The 23,871-nt window shown below is 44.0% G+C and overlaps 1 protein-coding gene across 1 annotated transcript in view; it reads left to right on the forward strand.

The window, feature by feature from the left end:
- Nucleotides 1–23,871, forward strand: part of BAZ1B (bromodomain adjacent to zinc finger domain 1B) — an 82,156-nt gene that overhangs the window by 56,592 nt on the left and 1,693 nt on the right. The window contains exons 11-19 of the mRNA XM_054493805.2: nt 402–500; nt 2,829–3,006; nt 6,192–6,374; nt 14,883–15,030; nt 16,188–16,335; nt 18,491–18,606; nt 21,838–21,983; nt 23,134–23,237; nt 23,408–23,780. Of these exons, the coding sequence (XP_054349780.1) occupies nt 402–500; nt 2,829–3,006; nt 6,192–6,374; nt 14,883–15,030; nt 16,188–16,335; nt 18,491–18,606; nt 21,838–21,983; nt 23,134–23,237; nt 23,408–23,765 (1,480 nt within the window). The 3' untranslated portion in view covers nt 23,766–23,780. The remainder of the gene's footprint in view (nt 1–401; nt 501–2,828; nt 3,007–6,191; nt 6,375–14,882; nt 15,031–16,187; nt 16,336–18,490; nt 18,607–21,837; nt 21,984–23,133; nt 23,238–23,407; nt 23,781–23,871) is intronic.

Below are 23,871 nucleotides of genomic sequence, written 5' to 3' on the forward strand. Positions count from 1 at the left end.
TTTGTGTGCATTTCTGCTTTTAGGCAGCGAGCTAGGTTTTAGAGGATCCATTCTATGGCTTTAACTGTGATCACCTGTGGTTTAATGAGCTTTCATTTTTGAATTTTGGGTATAGGTTTACTCTCTGGAGGGAAAGGGACAAGTATGCCAATTAACTTTATAAAATTTCATATAATATTTTAATAGGAACCATATTGGCTCTGGTGTCCTAGTACTGAATTAACATTAGGCATCATGCAAATAGTAAATTACTTATTCTACTTCTAGATAGTAGATTGTGAACACATTTGGAATTCTGTTCTCCCAAGTCCCACCACCAACTCTAGATCCCTTGCTTAGTGTTTGATTTTGAATTTTTTTTTTTTTTTTTCAGAGTTATCAGGTCTGTTTTGCCCCTACAGGTTTTTATGTGATAGTCAAAAGGAGCTGGATGAATTGCTAAACTGTCTTCACCCTCAGGGAATAAGAGAAAGTCAACTTAAAGAGAGACTAGAGAAGAGGTAAGAGGTTTTCTTCTTACTCCTCACATCTTACTTCTCTTTAGCCATTGGATATAAATATCTCAGGGTTTTTTTTCTTATCCATTTAAATTACTAAAGTAAAATATTTTAAATGTGTAACCGTTTTGTGTTCATATTGCCTGGTATTTTCTTGGCACATTGTGCTTACTGGAAAAATATACCTTTGGCCATCTGTATATAGAGTAGCAGGATTATTGTGCACTAAAGAACAGGTGCCAGCACCAAGCTGTGAGCCTCATGGTTGTTAGACAGCTTTGCAGATGCAGGCCCAGATGGGTGGGTGTCCAGAAGTATTCTGTCAATATTCGGAAGAGCCAAAAGGTGGAAACAACGGCAATGACTATCAACTGATGGAATGGATAAATAAAAGTTAGTACATATCCAGGCCTTGTGCGGTGGCTCACACCTGTAATCCCGGCACTTTGAAGGGTAAAGGCAGGCCAGTGTCTTGCATCCAGGAGTTTTGAGACCAGCCTGGGCAACATAGGGAAACTCCGTTTCTACAAAAAAAAACAAACAAAAATTATCTTGTGTGTGGTGGTTTGTGTATGTAGTCTTAGCTACTTGGGAGGCTGAGCTGAGTTGATCACTTGAGCCCAGGAGGCAGAGGTTGCATTGAGCCAAGATCATGACCCTGCACTCTGGCCTGGCCTGGGTGACAGAGCGAGACGCTGTCTCATACAAAATGAAACAAAAAACCCCCAAAATTTAGTATATTCAAATAATGGAATATTATTTAGCCACAAAAAGAAATGAAGTACTGTTCTGTGCTACAACATGGATGAACCTAGAAAACATGCTAAGCAAAAGAAGTCAGACATCAAAGGCCATGTGGTGTATGATTCCATTCAAATGAAACATCTAGAATAGGCAAATCTATTTCAAACAGAAAGTGGATTAGTGGTTGCCAGAGGATAGGGGAAGGGGAGAATAGGAGTGATGATTGCTAACAGGTAAGAGATTCCTGCTTGGGGTGATGAAAATGTTTTGGAATTACATGTGTGGTTCTACAACAAAAAACTGAAGTACATGCTTCAAGTTGGTGAATTTCATGTCATATGAATTAAAAAGAATCAAAAAACCCTGTTCTGTCTACAAAGTAGCATCAACTCATCTAAATTTACGACTGCCATATTTGTTGTAGACATTATTTCTATCAAAGCCAGGACAAGATTTTGGCTTAATGCCACCTCTCATTTCTGACTCTGTGCTCAATTTCATGGTTGAATTTAGGTTTGATGGAAGAGAGAAGGAAAATATGATTCAGTACATACTCTACACCATTGCCAGACTTTTGCGAAGGACAATAGGTACATTATATTGATGTTAGCCCACTGCTTAATGTGTAAATTAAGTAAAATTGTATTCAGAATTGTGTTGTCTGAATACAGATGTGTCTAGGCAAATTAAGAAAGACAGGAGGGCCGGCCGTGGTGGCTCACGCCTGTAATCCCAGCACTTTGGGAGGCAGAGGCAGGCGGATCACAAGGTCAGGAGTTCGAGACCAGCCTGGCCAACATGGCAAAACCCTGTCTCTACTAAAAATACAAAAATTAGCCGGGCATGGTGGCGGGTGCCTGTAGTCCCAGCTACTAGGGAGGCTGAGGCAGGAGAATCGCTTGAACCCGGGAGGTGGAGGTTGCAGTGAGCCAAGATGGCACCACTGCACTCCAGTCTGGGCGACAGAGCGACATTCCATCTCAAAAAAAAAAAAAAAAAGACAAAGGAAAATGTTGGTACACAGAGCCACAAAGAAATATAGTTCTATGATGTTCCTTCTCTTTGGGCAGAACATTTGATAGCTATGTGTGTTGAATTGAAAGGACCTGTTTTGTATATATGAAGATTGAATCCTTCCATTAAAAGCTTAGAAGTGGCTGAGTGTGGTGGTGCACACCTGTAATCCGAGCAGTTTAGGAGGCCTAGCGGAGAGTATTGCTTGAATTGAAATCAGGAGTTTGAGACCAGCCTGGGCAACATAGCAAGACCCCATCCCTACAAAAAGTTAAAAATTTAGCTAGGTGTGGAGGGGTATTCCTGTAGTCCCAGTTGTAGGCTCAGGTTGGAGGATTGCATGAGTCCAGAGGTTTGAAGGTGCAGTGAGCTGTGATGGCACCTTTGCACTCCAGCCTGTGTGAGAGAGCAAGACCCTATCTCGGAAAAAAAAAGAAAAAGAGAAAACACCAGGGAGAGGTGAAAGAGATCTAAGTAAGTTTTCTAGAAATAAAACATGTTAAGTAATTGAAATTTGAAGAACATCTTCAAAAGTTTGTTTCTTTCCCCATTCTCTTGTCCCGAATCTTCTAGGTACCAGGACATTATTCACTCTATTCATCTAGCACGGAAGCCAAATTTGGGTCTAAAATCCTGTGATGGCAACCAGGAGCTTTTAAACTTCCTTCGTAGCGATCTCATTGAAGTTGCAACAAGGTTACAAAAAGGAGGACTTGGATATGTGGAAGAAACATCAGAATTTGAAGCCCGGGTAAGAATATAAGAAAATCCCCCTTAGATTACTCATGGAAGCTCAATCTGAAGTTGTTCCCTGATGCTGTTCTTGACTTCCCAACATGACCCTCCTGGAAATCAGATGTTTGGATTTGTCTTGGAAGACATGTATGGAACCAAAAATACCTTATGTATATGTATTTTTTCCTTGTTATCTTTTGCTGCTATCCAGAAAAACTTAATAATTGGCTTACAACCTTGGTATGAAAAGAGCTTCGCTACTAAGGTGAATGAAAACTGGTTGTAGAGGCTCCAGTCATACAGCATCATTTAACATCTTTCCCTTGTGATGCCTGTGCTTTCAGGTGTGAAACATGCTTGTGTATCCTGCACTTGCCCATTCTTCACAATCAGCTCAGATTTCTATTTATGTTGGGCATCACTCATGTTGTCCAGTGGGCTGTCATTACAGTCCTGTCCTTTATTGCTCAGAGAGACCCTTAAGTGGTATAGGTGAAACTTTTCAAAAGATCCCATACCCCGTAACAGGTAGGTTTAGGTATCAAAGATTGGTGAATAGTATCCATCAATTACTATTGTAAACTGTTTTTTACTGATTTTAAATCAATAAGTCCACATAATTCTAGACATATTAATATTTGTGGGTCTTTTCAAATTCCTCATGCGCTATGACGTTTTGTCTTTTTTTTCTTTTTAAAGAGATGAAGTCCCCTCTGTTACCCAGGCTGAAGTACAGTGGCACAGTCATTGCTCACTACAGCCTCAAATTCCTGGGCTTAAGTGATTCTCCCATCTCAGGTTTCCAAGTAGCTGGGACTACAGGTACAAGCAACCATGCCTGGCTGATGTTTAGAATTTTTTTGTAGAGACAGGGCATGTTGGCTGACGCCTATAATCCCAGCACTTTGGGAGGCCAAGGCAGGGGGATTGCTTGAGCCCAGCAGTTCGAGACCAGCCTGGGCAACATAGCAAGACCCTGTTTCACACACAAAGACATGGAAAATTTTGTAGAGACAAAATCTCACTATGTTGCCCTGGCTGATCTCAAACTCCTGGCTTCATGAGATCCTCCTACGTCAGCCTTTCAAAGTGTTAGGATTATAGGCGTGAACCACCTCACCCAGCCAACATATGTGCTCTTACAGTTTTGTGATTTTTATGAACAGTTTCATTTGCATTCCCCCATGCCATTTTTCCTAATTTATAAGTACTTTTCAACTATTTTAGCTTGTTTTTCTTTGCTATTGGAATAAGCAAATAATATGTGTATCTTACATACGCACATTTTTTCTTTTTAATTAATCTTGTGATGAATTCTTGGTACATTTCCTGGGGAAAAGGATTTAAACATCTTTATGGTTCTTAATAATTTTTTTAAAAAGAATTATTGAACCCAAAGGATCTTGCAGGTTTCAGATGTTACACGTTTACTTTTTTGTGTAGCAAATGTTCATTAATTGCCTACTTTGTGCCAAATTCAGGCCTATATCTTGCTGACATTAGGTTGTCACTTTTCTTTGTTTTCTTTGTGACTATTAAAATGTTATCTTCTAATTGGCATGTCCTGTGTGACAAGATAGTGTTTAAGGACTTTTTTTATTTCTTTTCTTTTTATTTTTAAATTAATTGATCTTTTAAGAGAGAGGTCTTGTTCATGCGGGCGCGGTGGCTTACGCCTGTAATCCCAGCACTTTAGGAGGCCAAGGTGGGCAGATCACTTGAGGTCGGCAGTTCGAGACCAGTCTGACCAGCATAGAGAAACCCCGTCTCTACTAAAAATACAAAAATTAGCTGGGTGTGGTGGCACATGCCTGTAATCCCAGCTACTCGGGAGGCTGAGGCAGAAGAATCACTTAAACCCAGGAGGCGGAGGTTGCAGTGAGCCGAGATTGCACCATTGCACTCCAGCCTGAGCGACAAAAGCAAAACTCCATCTCAAAAAACAACAACAACAAAAAAAAAAACAAAAAAAAGAGAGAGGTCTTATTATATTGCCCAGTCTGAAGTGCAGTGGCTATTCACAGATCATAGCTGACAGCAGCCTCAAACTCCTTCTGCCTCAGTCTCCCAAGTAGCTGGGACTACAGGCATGTGCCACCACACCTGGTTGGGTGCATGATTTTGATGAAGTGATTTAACTTCTGTTTCCTCATCTGTCAGGTAGATGTGAAGCTTAAAAAGAGATCAAGAAACAGGAGGATCGCTTCAGGCCAGGAGTTTGAGACCAGCCTGCGCAACATAGTGAGACCCTGTCTCTAAAAAGAATTTAAAAAATTAGCCAGGCGTGATGCCATTTACCTGTGGTCCCAGCTAATGGGGAGGCTGAGGCAGGAGGATCACTTGAGCCCGGGAGTTCAAGGCTGCAGTGAGTTGTGATTGCTGCACTTCTGCCTGGGTGACCCAGTGAGACCTGTTTCTTTAAAAATAAAAAAAAGGAGATCAAGTTTGTAAAACATACTACCTTACATATAGTTAGTTACGTGCTGGAAGCAAGTTACAAATAAGAAAAAAATAAAAACATTAAGATGGAAAGTCAGTAAATTTTTATTTTACTTTCTTAGTGTGTCTTTGCTTTAAAATTGTATTTTACACATAGTAGGCCCTCAGTCATTATTGAATGAATCAACTATGTAACTCCTTTATGTGGGGGAGCTTCTACCATTTAGTGGATCCCTTAGCTGGGAAAAGGGAAGTAGTCAAGTACTTTTTTTTTTTTTTTTTTTTTTTTCCTGAAACGGAGTCTCGCTGTGTCACCCAGACTGGAGTACAGTAGCACGATCTTGGCTCACTGCAACTTCCTCCTCCCGGGTTCAAGTGATTCTCCTGCTTCCCGAGTAGCTGGGATTACAGGCATGTACCACCACGCCTGGCTAATTTTTGTATTTTTAGTAGAGATGGGGTTTTGCCATGTTGGCCAAAGTGGTCTTGAACTCCTGACCTCAGGTGATCCGCCCGCCTTGGCCCCTCAAAATGCTGGAATTACAGGCGTGAGCCACCGCGCCCGGCCAGTCAAGTACTTTTAAATGCGTGAGCCATGCAGTGAACTGAGGAGCACAGTTAAATTAATGGTATGTGGCTCTCGATTTTGTTAAATGAATGTTACGTGGCATTTGAGTCTAGATTTATTTGAATTTGAGGTTGGATTCCTTTCATCTTCCTCTTGGCCTTCTCTCAGTCTGGTTTTAAAATCCTTTCCTGTAGGTCATTTCATTAGAGAAATTGAAGGATTTTGGCGAGTGTGTGATTGCCCTTCAGGCCAGTGTCATAAAGAAATTTCTCCAAGGCTTCATGGCTCCCAAGCAAAAGAGGAGAAAACTCCAAAGTGAAGATTCAGCAAAAACTGAGGAAGTGGATGAAGAGAAGAAAATGGTAGAGGAAGCAAAGGTATTTTGTTGTTATAAGTTGTAGTTTATGATTCTGTAGATGAGTGTGATTTGGTTTTAAAATAATCTAACCCTGTGCATTTTAGCTACTATAGGCACTGTGCCCTGAGTGAGTGTTTTGTTTTTGTTTTTGTTTTTTTTAAATCACTTTCTACTCCTTCTGTAGTTTTCACACTGGCCTGTGGAGTGCAGCCCTGCTTCTTGGTCAATGGGTGGTGGTCACAGTGGATGTGGCCTTCCCACCTTTACCAGAGTTTACTTTTTTTTCTTTTTTTTTTTTTTTTTTTTTTGTTGAGATGGAGTCTCGCTCTGTCACCAGGATGGAGTGCAGTGGTGCAATCTCGGCTCACTGCAACCTCTGCCTCCCAGGTTCAAGCGATTCTCCTGCCTCAGCCTCCCGAGTATCTGGGACTACAGGTGCGTGCCACCATGTCCAGCTAATTTTTGTATTTTTTAGTAGAGACGGGGTTTCACCATGTTGGCCAGAGTGGTCTCGATCTCTTGACCTTGTGATCCGCCTGCTTTGGCCTCCCAGTGTGCTGGGATTACAGGCGTGAGCCACCACTCCTGGCCTACCAGTTTACTTCCTTTTTTAGAAAGGTGGTGGTGACTTTTAAACACATTAACAATTTGTTTATTTAATTTTTAGATACAGGGTTTTGCTCTTGTGCAAGCTTGTATGCAGTGATTTGCTTGTAACTCACTGTAACCTTGAACTTCTGGCCTCAAGCTATCCTCCCACCTTGGCCTCTCAAAGTTTGATTATAAGCATGAGCCACTGCGCCCAGCCATGCTTGCTCTAGATATTTTTTAAATTTTGGTAAAAATATGCATAACATACAAATTTACTTTTTTTTTTTTTTTGGAGAAAGAGTCCCACTCTATTGCCTAGGCTGGAGTGTAGTGGCATAATCTCAGCTCACTGCAACCTCTACCTCCCAGGTTCAAGCAATTCCCCTGCCTCAGCCTCCCAAGTAGTTGGAATTACAGGTGCATGCCACCACGCCTGGCTGATTGTATTTTTTGTAGAGACGGGGTTTCACCATGTTGGCTAGGTTGGTCTCGAACTCCTGACTTCAGGTGATCTGCCCACCTCTAGCCTCCCAAAGTACTGGGATTACAGGTGTGAACCACCACGTCCAGCCCAAATTTACCATTTTTATGTGTTCGATTCTGTGGCATTAAGTATATTCACATTGTTTTGCAACCATCACCACCATCAGCCTTCAAAACTTTTTCATACACTTCTGACACCAAATATGTGGGTTTTTACCACACTAAGCAACTCTCTAGTTCTCTGCTGATACCAACTACTCTTAAAATTCAGTTTAATTCCGACTCTATCTACTTGGAGTTTGTGTCAGATCCCACAAGTTAAAGTGCTCAGTCCCACAAGACTATTCTCACTTCAGATGCCAGTCGCAAGTCCCACGTTGCCACCTGTACCATCTATACATGGAGGATTCTCACGACCCTCTCCTTAAGTATGATAATTTGCTAGAATGCCTGACAGAACCCGGGAAAGCATTTTACTTAGGTTAACCGGGTCATTTTGAAGGATACTACTCAGGAACAGCCAAATGGAAGAGACGTGTGGAACAAGGAAGGTGGTGGAGCAGGGGTACGTGGGGCTTTCATGTGTTCTCTGAACACTCCTTCCTTCCAGCTTCCGAGTGTGTTACCTGAAGCTGATCAAATCTTGTTCCAGTATCTTCATAGAGCTTAATCTCCGAAGTCTCCCCTCCTCTTGCCTTTCAGGAGCTTGTGGGTAGGGCTGAACATTCCAGTCTTCTAATCATCTGGTCTTTCTGGTGACTAGCCCCATAACTAGAGGTCTCACCGAAAGCCTCATTAGCATAAATTTAGGTGTGATCCAAAGGGGCTCCTCTGAATAACGGAAGATGCTCCTATTAAGGTTTTAGTCTGCGGAGAAGGACCAAATATATTTAATATATCATGTCTCTATGTACCACATTTTGTTGTTCCACTCACTTGGGTTGCTTCCGTCTTTTGGCTATTGGGAATAATGTTGCTGTGAACATGAATGTACAAATGAGTCCCGGCCGGGTGCGGTGGCTCACGCCTGTAATTTCAGCACTTTGGGAGGCCGAGGTGGGCAGGTCACCTGAGGTCAGGAGTTTGAGACCAGCCTGGCCAACATGGTGAAACCTCACTAAAAATACAAAAATTAGCTGGGCGTGGTGGCGCACACCTGTATTCCCAGCTACTAGGGAGGCTGAGGCAGGAGAATTGCTTGAACTCAGGAGGCTGATGCTACAGTGAGCAGAGATGGAGCCACTGCACTCTACCCTGGGCAACAGAGCAAAACTCCATCTCAAAAAAACAGGAAAAACAACCAAAAAAGCCAAATATTTGAGTCCCTGCTTCTAATTTTTTTTCAGTGTATACCCAGTAGTGGGATTGCTGGATCATATGGTAATTCAGTGTTTAACTTTTTGAGGAACCACTGTATGGTTTCCTACAGTGACTGTACGATTTTACATTCCCTCCAGCAACTCATGAGGGTTCTGGTTTTTCCACATTCTTGCCAGTACTTTTTTTTGTTTGTTTGTCTTGTTTTTTTTTTTTTTTTTTTTTTTGAGACAGAGTCTCTGTCGCTGAGGCCGGAGTACAGTGGTGTGATCTTGGCTCACTGCAAACTCCCCTGGGTTCAAGCGATTCTCCTGCCTCAGCTTCCCAAGTAGCTGAGACTACAGGCGTGCACCACCACTCCTGGCTAATTTTTTTTGTAGTTTTAGTAGAGACGTGGTTTTACCATGTTGGCCAGACTGGTCTCAAACTCCTGACCTCAGGTGGTCCGCCTGCCTTGGCCTCCCAAAGTGCTGGCATTACAGGCCTCAGCCACCACGCCCAGCCATTGCCAATACTAATGTCCTGTTTCTTTAATAGTATCCATCCTAATGGATATGAAGTTCTATCTCATTGTGGTTTTGTTTTTCTCTAATGATTTATGATGTTGAGCATCTTTTCATGTGCTTATTGTCCATTTGTCTACCTTATTTGGAGAAATGTATATTCAAGTCCTTTGCCCATTTTTAAATTGGATTTTTTGTTGTTGAGTTGTAGGAGTTCTTTATATGTCCTTGATAATAACCCTTTTTCAGATACATGATTTGCAAATATATTCTCCCATTCCGTGGGTAGCCTTTTCATTCTATTGATAGTGTCTTTTGCATACAAGCATTTCATTTGCATGGAGTCTAACTTAACCTATTTTTTTTATTGTTGCCTCCACTTTTGGTGTCATATCCAAGAAATCATTGCCAGATTCAGTGTCGTGAACCTTTCTTTCTCTTGTATTTTTCTAGATGTTTTATAGTTTAACTTTTACATTTAGGTCTTTGATCATTTGAGTTAATTTTTGTCAGTGGTAGAAGGTAAGGCTTCAGCTTCATTTTTTTCATATTAGATACCCAGTTTCCTCACTGTTTATTTTTAAATGTAGCATGCTTTATTATTGTAAGTAAATAAAATGAGAGGTAAGTAAAATATATAACTCCCACCCTAGTTTCACTGCCCAAGAATGTCACTTTTTTAATAGTTTGGTGTCCTTTTTATATATATACAAAGATTTGTTGGATTTATTAAAAGTGGAAATTACTGTGCATAATACTCTTCAGTTTCTCACTTGCCAGTATATCCTAAACATCTGTCCCCTCCATCCTGTTAGTCCACACAGATCTACCTGATGTCATATTTGCTCTTTTCTTATTTTATTGCGTTTCTTTAGAAACCGGGTCTCTACTGTCCATGCTGGAGTGCAGTGGTGCAGTCATGGCTCGCTGTAGCCTCAAACTCCTGGGCTCAGGTGATCCTCCCACCTTAGCCTGCCCTGAGTACCTGGGACTATAGGCGAGTGCCACCACGCCCAGCTAATTTTTAAATTTTTTATAGAGACGGGGCCTTGCTGTATTGGCCAGGCTGGTCTTGAACTCCTGGGCTGAAGTGATCCACCCACCCTGGCCTCCCAAGGTGCTGGGATTACAGGCATGAGCCACCTCGCCCAGCTACATTTGGTCTTTTAATTTTTGTATTACTCATTAATAAATATGAAACTTACTAGAATAACTAGCAGCTCCATTTTTGTCTGTTTTGTGTATTAGATTTCTGCCTAAGATTACCTGTGAAGAAAAGAATTTGAGAACACTACATTATGGGAGAGGTCCTAACCATTATTTAGGGCGGAATACTTGTCCCTAATTTTAGATTTGCCTCTCCCTGCCTTCTTTCCTTTTTTTTTCACAAAGATCTGGTAAAGCCCTGCTTGTGCCAGTCACTAGTAAGTTTGGAGGTTTTATAGAGATGAGTAAAAAAGCCTTAAGTTCAGGACCGGGTGCAGTGGCTCACACCTGTAATCCCAACACTTTGGGAGGCTGAGGCGAGCGGATCTTGAGGTCAGGAGTTCGAGACCAGCCTGGCTAACATGGTGAAAACTGGTCTCTTCTAAAAAAAAAAAAAAAAACTCACACACACGCACGCACGCACACACACACGCACACTACCTGGGTGTGGTGGCGTGAGCCTGTAGTCCCAGCTACTCGGGAGGCTGAGGCATGAGAATCACTTGAGCCTGGGAGGTAGAGGTTGCAATGACCCGAGGTCGCACCAGTGCACTCCAGCCTGGCAACAGAGCGAGACTCTGTCTCAAAAAAAAAGAAGCCTTAAGTTCTTGCCTTCAGGGAACTCAGTTTGAGTGTGAGAGACCGGCAGGGGACGCTTACTGTGGTGTGACCAGTAATGATGAGAAACAGCAGTACTCAGACTCACTGTGAGGGATACCCAGGGCACGCTACAGCAAACTTACCAGAGGGAAGAAGGATGGGTTTTGAAGAATGTGTAGGAATGGATCAGGTCATGGGAGGGGCAGCATAGGCCTTTTCAGATTGAACTGAAATTGGGCTCTTTGTCACTGACAGCTGGTTCTTGTTTGTCCTTCCCATTTACATAGAGTGAGTCTGCTGTCCTTTCCAAAGCTTATCAAATGTTTATACATAGTTGTCATGTTCCCCCTACATTTCTTCCTGAGGCCGAGGATGATATGTGATATGGGGGAGATAATTTTGGATAAGAGGTAAGCAGGGTGGAGAAAGTTCAGTTCAGATAAAGGTTTAATTCATGACTTAAGCTGAGACACTTACTATGTGGTGTGTCATTATCTTGCTGGAATTTAGTTTTCACCTTCCTGTGTTTCTTTTATTTTTAAAAATTTCTTTACTTTTTGGGATGGGGTCTCACTGTGTTGCCCAGGCTCTCTGCAGCCTCAAACTCCAAGCTTGTGATCTCCCACCCCAGCTTCCCGAGTAGCTGGAACTACAGGTGCCTGCCACCATTCCTGGCTAATTTTTCAATTTTTATTTATTTATTTATAGAGAAGGGGTTTCCCTACATTGCCCAGGCTGGTCTTGAACTCCTGGGCTCCAGTGCTCCTCCCATCTTGGCCTCCAAAAGTGCTGGGATTATAGGCATGAGCCACCATGCCCAGCCTATGCTTATTTTATTTGTGAATGAATGAATGAATAACAGGGTCTCACTCTGTCACTCAGGCTGGTGGGTGCAGTGGTGTGATCTTGGCTCACTACAGCCTCAAACTCTTGGGCTCAGGTGTCCTTCTACCTCAGCCTCCCAAGTAACTGGGACCACAGGCATGTGCCACCATACCCGGCTTTTTCTGTATTTTTTGTAAAGGCAAGGTTTCACCATGTTGCTGGTCTTGAACTCCTGGGCTCAAGTGATCCACCTGCCTTGGCCTCCCAGAGTGCTAGGATTACAGGCAGGATCCACTGCATCTGGCCCTGTGTTCCTTTTAAATGGCTGTATATAGCACCTAGGTAACCTTTTAGATGTCTAAGATATTAAACAGTTAACTAGTCTCCTTAGCTAAATCTCTTCTCATTAGGCTTAAGTTTTAGTCTTACTACTACATAGGTTTTGTTTTTAACTCAAGTTCAATACAGAAGAGTCTCTTTCTTGATGTGATCTGTCCAAGAGTCACGTCTGTCCTTTCCATTTCTTTTCCTGCAACAGTGCTTCCTTCTCATTGAGAACTCACCCGTCACTGTAGGGTTCTCATTAACTTCTTGAGTACTGTGTTCCACAGTGAAGTAAACTCATTTTAGTTTGTCAGATGAGACTTGTTCTTAGCTTAGTTGGGGAGGAAAATATGAGAACTTTGCAGGTCCAGACACAGTACATAAATGGAAAGCATGGAAGAGTTTCTTGGAAAATCAACTAGGTTGCCTACTAAGTAGTTTCAGCAATGTTCTGCATTAAAATGGCATTATGCCTTGTGGTTCCTCACCAGAGGTCAACTCAGCCACAGCTTTGAAATTTTCCACTGCTCTTTGCTTTGAAGGTTTCCCCTTAGCAAGAGCCAAAGTTTTTTCAACTGGCACTAGGCTGTTGTATGACCTTTTATTAGTCTCTAATCTGGGATTCAGCTTCCTTATTTATAAAAATGGATTATCTCTCAAATCTCTTTTTGTAATAGTGGTTGATTTCAGTTTTTAATGCTTATTTTGTTTTATTGAATTAAATAGAAAAGACTGATATATTATTTGGCAAAATCCTGGGTTTTGTTTGATTGTTTACTTTGGTGGCATTTGTCCTGACATCCTGATTACAGATGCTCGTGAATTTAGGATGGGGCTGTGTCCCAATAAACCCATTGTTTGATTTACGGTATTTATAATTTATGATGGTTTTATCTGGGTTTAACCTTATCATAAGTTGAGGAGCCTGCTGAATGTGTATCACTTTTTTTTTTTTTTGAGATGAAGTCTCACTCTGTCACCCAGGCTGGAGTGCAGTGGTGCAATCTCGGCTCACTGCAACCTCTGCCTCCCGGGTTCAAGCAATTCTTCTGCCTCGGTCTCCCGAGGAGCTGGGACTACAGGCACACACCACCACACCCACCTAATTTTTGTATTTTTAGTAGAGACCAGGTTTCACCATATTGATCAGGCTGGTCTCGAACTCCTGACCTTGTGATCTGCCTGCCTCGGCCTCCCAAAGTGCTGGGATTACAGGCGTGAGCCACCACACCCGGCTGAACGTGTATCACTTTTGCACCATTGTGAAGTCATAGGTCTGACCCATCGTAAGATGGGGTGATTCTGAATAACCAAAATATGGAAGCACCCCAGGTATCTGTCAGCTGATGAATGGATAAACAGAATGTGCAATGTCTATTCAATGAGATATTGTTCAGCAGTAAAACTGATGGAAGTACTGTTACATGCTTTGCGAATGAACCTAGAAACATGCTCAGTGAAAGAAGCCAGTTACAAGGGCTACCTATTATTGTATGATACTATTTAAAATCTGTTTTTTAAAAAAATGAGGTTAAATAAGCCTATTCCCAAAACACCTTCAAATTTAAAAAAAGTTTTAATGAGGTCAGATGAGCTATTGGATACTCAGATTTTATAATTCATAGGAAATAGTAAAAAGCAGGACTGCCCATGACTGTTTTCTTCCATACTGTGTGCACTACATGTGAGTGTCCGCTAGAGGACAGCGAAGCCCATTTGTAGTCATTCCCTGCCAGTTCTCAAGCACTTTTAAAGAACCGAACCTAAAATTCTTACATTGATATTCCATTGAAAAGATTTGGGTTATCCTCTCAAGAAAAGAATCTGCAGTAGTGTCTGTCAGCTTTCTTTTTATCAGGGGAGAAGACAGCAAGGCAGCTGTGATTGTGGACCTCAATTTACTGAGGAGCTCTGCAAAAGTAAGGAAGGAGATTGCTGTTTTTCAAAGCAGATGTTGAAATATCTACAACAGAGTCAGTTTCCAGTTAAACTTTAGCAGCTTCTTAAATGTAGATTTTTGTGTGTGTGTTTATATTACTTATCCTTGTTATTCATAAATTTATACAAACAAGGCTCCCTGTGATTCTCTATTTCTATAGGAAAGAGAAAAAGCAGCCCTGTTCCCCTCATCCCTCACCCCAGTCTGTGTAGTACCCCACTTCGGAACAGAATCAACTATCTTTGTTCCTTGGCACCTGTATTTTAAAGCCCATGGCCTTCCAGGATAACTGGCTATTTTCCTTTAGGAGATTCATTACTTCACAAGGACTTCTTTGCTTCGGGCAGGGCATTGAAATCCAGCTGTGGTATTGGATTGGTGGTGTTGTGGTAGGTTGTTGATTATCTTTTAAATCAGAGTTTTATTAGCTATCTAAAATTGTTGCATTATAGCATTTATAGCATACAGGTGATCCTATTTTTAAATTATACTGAGTTGTTAGGTGGATTTCCCTAGAAGATGCTTGTCCCCAGTCATCCACCCACTCCACTGCATCTCTGTATGACCTTTGGCAAGTTTTTCACCCTTTGGAGCCTTTTATAAGAATAAATGGTTTAGATTAGTGAAGTTCTAGGAGGCAAGTGTCCTCAGAATTCTCTCATACTGTCCCCTGTTCCTAGTTCTCTCTCAGTGTCTTTGGTCAGTGTAGTAATGCTGGCCTGGTTTGGTCTCTGTTTAGGTTGCATCTGCACTGGAGAAATGGAAGACAGCAATCCGGGAAGCTCAGACTTTCTCCAGGATGCACGTGCTGCTTGGGATGCTTGATGCCTGTATCAAGTGGGATATGTCCGCAGAAAATGCTAGGTGCAAAGTTTGTCGAAAGAAAGGTATATTTAAATCAAATTTGCTTATGTGGGTATATTAGGGAGTAGGATTTCTATTTCCAAGATCTTCATTTCTACCCAAAAGAATTTTGTGTACACAGAATATAAGTGTGGTGGTATAGATTTTACTCTCCTGGAGGTCTGTAACATGCCAGTCTTTGAAATGTCGTGCCAGGGAATGAGAGCAGGCCTTTTGTTCCTCAGTTTAGAGCATAACATAAAAGCAATTGATCTCTTCAATCTTCTGATTTTCTACAGAAAACAAAATTAGTTAATCCTTGTAACTATTTTAGTTAGTTTAGTTTTAAATCCTTTGATTGGCTCAGAACTTTAGTTATCTGTGAAGTAAGATACGTGCTTTCAGCAGGAGGCAGTCTGGGTACAGTGGGTGGCATGCAGTCTCATATGTGCAAAAGGAACTTCATGGTTAGAAGCCCCTTACTGATTGGCTTTTCAGTGGCTAGAGTTATTTTCTGAGTTAGGTTAGAGATGAAAAGATCTACGTAAAATCATTCAGTTGCTGTAAAGCGTTCAATTGCTCTAGAATGAAGGTTGGAAGGAGAGATGACCATATTAAGTTGACTCAGCACAACACTTTTTCAAATGTAAGAAACCACATGGTTTAAGGGAACCCATCAGGGGCCGGGCGCGGTGGCTCACGCCTGTAATCCCAGCACTTTGGGAGGCTGAAGCAGGAGAATCACTTGAACCCGGGAGGCGGAGGTTGCAGTGAGCCGAGATCGCGCCACTGCACTCCAGCCTGGGTGACAGAGCAAGACTTTGTCTCCAAAAAAAAAAAGAGAGAGAGAACACCCATCAGGCATAAGTTGAGAAACGTTTGGGGAGGTCAAAAAAGCAGCAAAATTTCCTGGTCTCACTTGGGTTTTTTGTGCCTCTTAGTAATTGTTAACTGTTCTGTCTTAGCCATGGGTAGGTTTTGGGATATAAATTAGGAGACCTGATTCCTAAATTATCTGTAGTCTAAGTTATGCTACATTTCTTTTTAGAAAATGCCTGCATTTACAAAGCAACAACTGTGTAGCATTCTATGGAACATGTCTCCTCGTGTGCCTTGAATTGTAGGGTGATTGCCTCTTCCTTACAGCTCATTGACTGCTGCTGTGCTCCCAACAATGCTATTCACGTTTATCTCTCTGCAGGTGAAGATGACAAATTGATCTTGTGTGATGAGTGTAATAAAGCCTTCCACCTGTTTTGTCTGAGGCCAGCCCTCTATGAAGTACCAGATGGTGAGTGGCAGTGCCCAGCTTGCCAGCCCGCTACTGCCAGGCGCAACTCCCGTGGCAGGTGAGAATCTTTTCTTTTAAAAATAATTGAATGAATAAATATGAATAGCTGTTATAATTAAGCTTGAGTTATTCAAACAGAATGAGTCTATGGAGCTTTAAGTTCATCTTTTGGGTACAGAGCCTGATCATTTACAGTACTTCATAGGAGCTCAAAGGACTCTGAGCTAATTTTAGCTGAATGTTGACATTTCTAGTTTTCACTGCCAGCCACATTCTCTGTCTTCTTGATCATACCTTCTTCTCAAGTAGTGAAATCTCTCTCTCTGCCTTTAGCCTCCTGTTGCCCGCTTCCTGTGTCTTCATGATTACTTCTGCTATCACCCACTGCTAAAAATCTCACACTCATTGCCTTCCTTACCCATACATAATGTTTTCTTCCCTATCATGAGTAGAACTTGGGTGTCAACTTGGAAATGAACATCTCTCCCTCATCCTACAAACCCATTAATTTGCCACGATATCAATCCAATGCCCAGATGTTTTATGATCCAGTTTCTTGCTCTCCATTCTCCATGGTCTCTGCTGTCATTTGTCCCTTCTGCATCTGTCACCTGGGCTCCTGTGGTGGCTTCTCAACTCCTCTTATATCACGTCTTCTCCCCTCTTATCCACCCAACTATTGCAATACCAGAATGCTGTGCACAAGGCAAAGATCTGCTCACATTCCTGATGACAAACTTCTAGTCTTCCCATTGCCTCTAGAATAAAGTCCCAATTCCTGGCCTCACTTCTGAGACTCTTACACAATACCAGCTTGGGTTTTTATTAGCTTTAGATCCCATATTTGTGTGCTTGTTACAGACCGTTTATTGTTCATCCTTGCCTCTTGTGCCTTTCTCCCAGCTGGGAACATTCTCTGCCCAGAATTCCCAGTGGGTAAATGGCCCATGGCTTCGCTAAAATTTCACTGCGCTTTTGAAAAGTGCTTGCATCCTTAGGCTTCATGGTTTCTCCTCTGTGTTCCAGCTGAACCTCCATTCTCTGAAGTAGTATTTTGGTGCATGGATCTTGTCTCTGGTTTTATACATGTCTGTCTCCCATGAGATTATGAATACGCTGAGAGTAGAGGTGGTGCTTTGTTTTTTATTTGAATTTCAATAAGGCCAAATACAGGGCCTTGTAAAGAGGAGACACCTTGTATTTGCCAAGATAATACTGTTGTTTTCCACATTGAAATTTGGGTTTGTAAAATGTGCAGCTTATAGGTACTCTGGCTTGGGCTTCTTTTTTGAGACGGAGTTTCGCTCTTGTTGCCCAGGCTGGAGTACGATGGCGCGATCTCGGCTCGCTGCAACTTCCGTCTCCCAGGTTCAGGCGATTCTGCTGTCTCAGCCTCCCCAGTAACTAGGACTACAGGCATGCGCCACCACACCCAGCTCATTTTGTATTTTTAGTAGAGATAGGGTTTCTCCATGTTGGTCAGGCTAGTCTCGAACTCCCGACCTTAGGTGATCCACCTGCCTCAGCCTCCCAAAGTGTCGGGATTACAGGCGTGAGCCACGGTGCCCGGCCTGGGCTTCCTTCTAAGGGGTAGAGCAGTTTGATCCTGACCCCACCTTAACAGTATTAGCAGGTTCTTTTGCACTCCATCCCAGCTGCACTTAGAGATGAGACATGTTGCTCTGAAATGGTGGGGCTTTGGACCAGCTGTTCCGAGCTGGGATTACCACTGCTTTGATGTTATGGTCATCTGCAAGCTGTTTCAGCTCCTGGAAGGGGGCCATCAAGGTGAAGTCACACCTGTCTGGGCTCTGTTTATTCTTTCAGTCTACCTCAGAGGTGGGGACATCTTTTAGTACCTGATGTATTACATTATCTGGCTCTTTTTGTGAGACAAAAGAAACAGTGTTTTGTATTGCTTTGTGTGGGGAAGGGTAGGATTGCATTCTGGTCTTGATTTCTGTTGCCTTTGGTATCTTGTCCAAACTGTCTGTGGCCTGGCAGAAGGAGGCATGAGGCATGCTGTTGAAACTTGGTTTTTCATTTTTGTGAAAACCTCTCCTGGCTTACGTTCCGGTTCCCTCCCTGTATTATCATACGTTATACATATGTAGTCTGTGAAGAGAAGTTTCCTGATCCCTGTGGGATTTGAGCCCTCTTAGGACCACTTTGGGCTACAACTGTGTTCCCTACATTCTTTTTTCTACCCACAGGAACTATACTGAAGAGTCTGCTTCTGAGGACAGTGAAGATGATGAGAGTGATGAAGAGGAAGAGGAGGAAGAAGAGGAGGAGGAGGAAGAAGATTATGAGGTGGCTGGTTTGCGATGTAAGTATTTTGTCTGCCTTTGTAGTTGATTTCACAGTCTTCTAAGCTTGGAACGCTTGGAAAGGCTGGCTTGGCAGTAGGTAGTGTGGCCGGCTTGCTCTCTTCCTTTTCTCTCGTGTTGTGACTGTGGCGTAACTTAGCCGCCATGGGTTTAAATGGGTTTCCAAGATGGCGTTTAATGTCCTGCCTGGTGGGAGGGAAGGTGGCTTGATCTCAGTAACATCAACCCACTTGCTCTAAGATTTAGTAGAATTCATGGTCCCAAGTATATTTATGCCAAGGCTGCTGATTCTCAGCTCCTCGGCATATGGGGACAATGGGGAAGGAAGATCTTGGCCCATTGCCATCTCCTGACAGTTCTTTTGGCTGTTGTTTTATCGCTGCTTTCAGAGAGTGACTTTTTCTGTATGGTTACAGTGATTTTCTCCTCCCTGCAGCGTGCAGGGTTATAGCTTTGCTGGTTTGAAAAGAGACGACTGATTATTTGAAGGCTTAGGTAGAAGGATGTTAGGAAGGTTCAGATCTGTTTTCACTAGATGCCAGTAGGAAAAAAGGCATCATCTTTTGTGTTCACCGCATTGACTCTCATTCTCTCATGTTCATTTTTCATGACTGTTGGAGAGTTTGGTGTTTGTGGCTAATGTCCTCCAGTCTAGCCTTTCTTTTAGCAGCCTCCCTCTTTCCAAAATACACTTTTTTTTTTTTTTTTTTTTTTGAGATGGTCTCACTGTCGCCTGGGCCGGAGTGCAGTGGTATGACCTCAGATTACCTCAGTCTCTGCCTGAGATGGTCTCACTGTCGCCTGGGCTGGAGTGCAGTGGTATGACCTCAGATTACCTCAGTCTCTGCCTTAGCCTCCCGAGTATACAGACACCCGCCACCACACCTGGCTGATTTTTGTATTTTTAGTAGACATGGAGTTTCACCATGTTGGCCAGGCTGGTCTCGAACTCCTGAGCTCAAGTGATCTGCCTGCCTTGGCCTCCCAAAGTGCTGGAATTACAGGCATGAACCACTATGCCCGGCCAATACACTTTTCTTTACAGGTTTGTAGAAAACAGACCACAGATCAAAATTCTAATGAGCTTTTGAAGCAGTGGTACAGTTCCCAAGATCATAGCAGCTCTGAATGGTCATACTTGGTATAAGGAGTGAGAGAGAGGATGCCTGGCATGACCAGTCTCTTACTGTAGTGAGACTGCCAAAACCTAATGACTTTGGGCTTGCCCGTCTTCTATCCTCCCACTTTCCCCCCCATACTCCAGAGGTGTGATATGGGACACCTTAAGCTCTCACATTCGTATGGGCTCTTTTTGTTCACTACGCCTGATTTTTCAGGTATCCTAGGGTAAGTGAACAAATGGCCCAGCAGTCCTGCATTCAGGGATATCCTCTTCTGTTGGTCAGAGGCAGTGACTTGGGCACACCTTTGTTTGGGAACAGATTTTTTTGGGGGGGGGGGGTGGGGATCTTTCTCTGTCACCCAGGCTAGGGTACACTGGTATGATCACTGCTCACCGTATCCTCGATCTCTCAGGCTCAAGCAATCCTCCTTACCTCAGCCTCCTGAGTAGCTGGGACTACAGGCACGTGCCACCATGCCCGGCTTTTTTGTAGAGACAGGGTCTTGCCATGTTTCCCAGGCTGGTCTTGAACTCTTGGGTTCAAGTGATCCTCCTGCCTTGGCCTCCCAAAGTGCTGGGATTACAAGTGTGAGCCACTGTGCCTGATCTCTCTGAGGGCAGATCCTGAATATGGTAGTATACTGATTAAGCTAGTGATTGCTTTCCACTTCTACGTTGTAGCTCTCTTTCCAAGGAGTTGTTTTTATAAGTTTCTACGACCTCGACTTGCCAAAAGGATCTGGGAAATATTTGGTACTTCAGAGCTTTTTGTCAGCTCTATCTTTCAGACCACCAAAGATGTGGTTCCCCAGTGCAGCTCAAGGTTCTAGCACCTAAGCTTCAGCTTCTTACCCTTTCTTACTAGCCTGGGCTTGAGCTAGAGACCCTAAAGTAGCCAAGAAAGGGTTATCGTGATCCAGAAATAGAATGGAAAGTAGTGTTTCTCGATTCTTCGTGTCACTGCCTCTATTTGTGTCCAATGTCATCTCCCCACTCCCCAAGGGAAGGTGGTGGAGAGCCTGGAGCTAATCCTCATGGCGTTGTTTCCCAGGGCTCACTGAGGAATGCCGGTTGGCTTGATGCTGAGCACCTGTTGTAAACCTGAGACACAAGTAGTCTCAGTGCCTTTGTGTGTGTGTGTGTGTGCGCGTGTGCGTGCGTGTTTTTGTCTTTGGTTTTTTTTTGTTTTGTTTTGTTTTGTTTTTTTTTTTTTTTTGGTGAGATGGAGTTACACCCTTGTTGCGCAGGCTGGAGTGCAGTGGCGTGATCTCGGCTCACTGCAACCTCCGCCTCCTGGGTTCAAGTGATTTTCCTGCCTCAGCCTCCTGAGTAGCTGGGATTACCAGCATGTGCCACCACGCCCGGCTAATTTTGTATTTTTAGTAGAGACAGGGGTTCACCATGTTGGTCAGGCTGGTCTTGAACTCCCGACCTCAGGTGATCCACCCGCCTCAGCCTCCTAAAGTGGTGGGATTACAGGTGTGAGCCACCACGCTTGGCCTATATTCTTTATTCTCTCATTGGGGATCCTGGGCAGGGCTCTTATGGAGGGGACTAGCCCTAAATTGTATTTAATGAGAAGCCTTGTGGCCCTTCATGGAAGTACCAGCTTTTCTCCGAAAAGATTCTGATGGTAAATGTAGAATAACTCTGGGAATTACAACACAGGGTTTGTTTTACAATCAATCCAGTTCCATCTTATGTGTAAATACATCCACTCGCTCAGGCTGAGCTTGGGCTGTGGGAAATCCAGGCTGACCTATTAGCAAATGGCTTCTCCTGAGTGAGAGTTTACAGTTGATTCCTGCAGGGGCCTCATGGCTGGGAGTAACTGCAGGATGGGGCAGGACAGAAGTACTGAAGGACCTGGCCCTCTGAAGGGCTTTGGCAGTGGATGAAAGGCACCCGTTCTTCATCTGCTGGCATTGTCTTTTAGTGTCCTGTTAGGTAAGGCAAGATAAAATAGCAAGAGCACCTTAAAACCAAAGGAGGCCACTGCTTTCCTTGTCCAGGAAAAGGATTCTCCCTGCATCCCTTTCCCCCATTTCGAAGATGCTCCTCCCTTCACTTCCGTTGTTCTGTGCTGAATCCATAGTTTTTCTTTCAGTGAGACCTCGAAAGACCATCCGGGGCAAGCACAGCGTCATCCCCCCTGCAGCAAGGTCAGGCCGGCGCCCGGGTAAGAAGCCACACTCTACCAGGAGGTCTCAGCCCAAGGCACCACCTGTGGATGATGCTGAGGTGGATGAGCTGGTGAGAATTATTTATCATCCCTTCTCTAACCTTTCTGTTTCTTATTCCCAACCCCAGCAATTAGGAATTCATCAGGCAACAGGTGGGAGGGGAGCCTCCCCTCTCTTCCTTCTTCCCAAACTTGGGAGGCTGGAGAGGCAGATGGGTGAGCCTGTAGGCAGACAGAAGCAGCAGGGCCTCCAGGAACAGCTATGTCCGGCATTCCCCTGCTGTAGCCTGCAAACTAGTTAGCGGGCAGCCTGCAAGTTATTAAGGATTTAAAAATAGTATCCATGTGTCTCCAGTGGGCTCAGAGGGGCTGGGTCTTCATTGTGGGAATGTCAGCAATGTTGGAGCCTCACTTACTGTTGAGTCGACAGTTGTTATGGGAGGGACATTACCCTCCCCTCTGCTCCTTAACCAATGTAATTTTAGTACTTTTTAGATCTCACCTGAGGTTTAAAGAATAAAAAAGAAACTCTTGAAAAGGTGCTTGTTTTGACAGATCAAATTAGAGTTAGGGGCTTAAGGCAGGCCGTTCGGGAGATCATAGGGCATTAGAAGATGCTCGGTTTGCCACAGCCTTGGGCTCTGTGGCCTCTGCTGTGAGTCACAGCTTTGTTATGACTACCTGGAATGGAGGCCCTGCCCCTTTTCTCTTTAGCCACTTAGCCCTCACATGTCTACGGTGGAAGAGCCCAGGAAGGGAATTGGACCTTTTGCTTTTCTTCCCAGAGGCACCCCACGCCCACGGAATTGGCTGCTGGTGGCCCAGATAGCCTGTTTGGCTTTCTGTAGTGTCTTGTTGATGCCCTTCCATGGTGTCACTGTAACCCCAGGTCCACCTGTTCTCTGAGAGCTAGTGTCCTGTTGACAGTAGCCACCTACAGCCGACCTCCAGCAGGACTGCTGGTAAAGGCGGCCCCCACTGCCTGCTCTTTGCTGCTTTGATTGCCATGGCCCCGGGGGAGGCAAGTGGACTACTGGGAAGATGCCTGCCACCTGGGCCAAGGGTGCTCCCTGACTTGAATGTCAGAAGGTTTCAGCCCCTCTGCGCCAAGGAAATAGTTGAACTCTCTTCCTTTTTTGAGCAGATACACTTATTTTCTGCCCTGTCCACTCTTCCTCCTGTCTTGAATCTATAATAACATTGTTCTTTCTTTCCTGCCAGGTGCTTCAGACCAAGCGGAGCTCCCGGAGGCAAAGCCTGGAGCTGCAGAAGTGTGAAGAGATCCTCCACAAGATCGTGAAGTACCGCTTCAGCTGGCCCTTCAGGTGAGCGTTGTGTTCTTAGGTGCAGGGAAGAGGGTGGCCTGGCTGGTTTTAAAAGCTTCCAGAGCCCCTGAGGGGCTCTCAGCCAAGCCCTTGCTTTTCAGGACGTGTCTCAGTAGCAGGGGCACTGCCGTCAAGGCTGTGCAGATTCTCCATTTGGTTCTTCTCCACAGGGAGCCTGTGACCAGAGATGAGGCCGAGGACTACTATGATGTGATCACGCACCCCATGGACTTTCAGACAGTGCAGAACAAATGTTCCTGTGGGAGCTACCGCTCTGTGCAGGAGTTTCTTACTGACATGAAGCAAGTGTTTACCAATGCTGAGGTTTACAACTGCCGTGGCAGCCATGTGCTAAGCTGCATGGTGAAGACAGAACAGTGTCTAGTGGCTCTGTTGCATAAACACCTTCCTGGCCACCCATATGTCCGCAGGAAGCGCAAGAAGTTTCCTGATAGGCTTGCTGAAGATGAAGGGGACAGTGAGCCAGAGGCCGTTGGACAGTCCAGGGGACGAAGACAGAAGAAGTAGAGAGGCAGGGCTGTGGTAAGGGAGCTGAGGTGGGGGGGACAGCTAGGGAGGGTGGGAGGGAGGCAAGCGAGGAAGACCGAGAACCCGGAAGAGATCGCAGGGAGTC

This window comes from Pongo pygmaeus, chromosome 6 (genome assembly GCF_028885625.2).
Source record: "Pongo pygmaeus isolate AG05252 chromosome 6, NHGRI_mPonPyg2-v2.0_pri, whole genome shotgun sequence".
Lineage (NCBI taxonomy): Eukaryota > Metazoa > Chordata > Mammalia > Primates > Hominidae > Pongo > Pongo pygmaeus.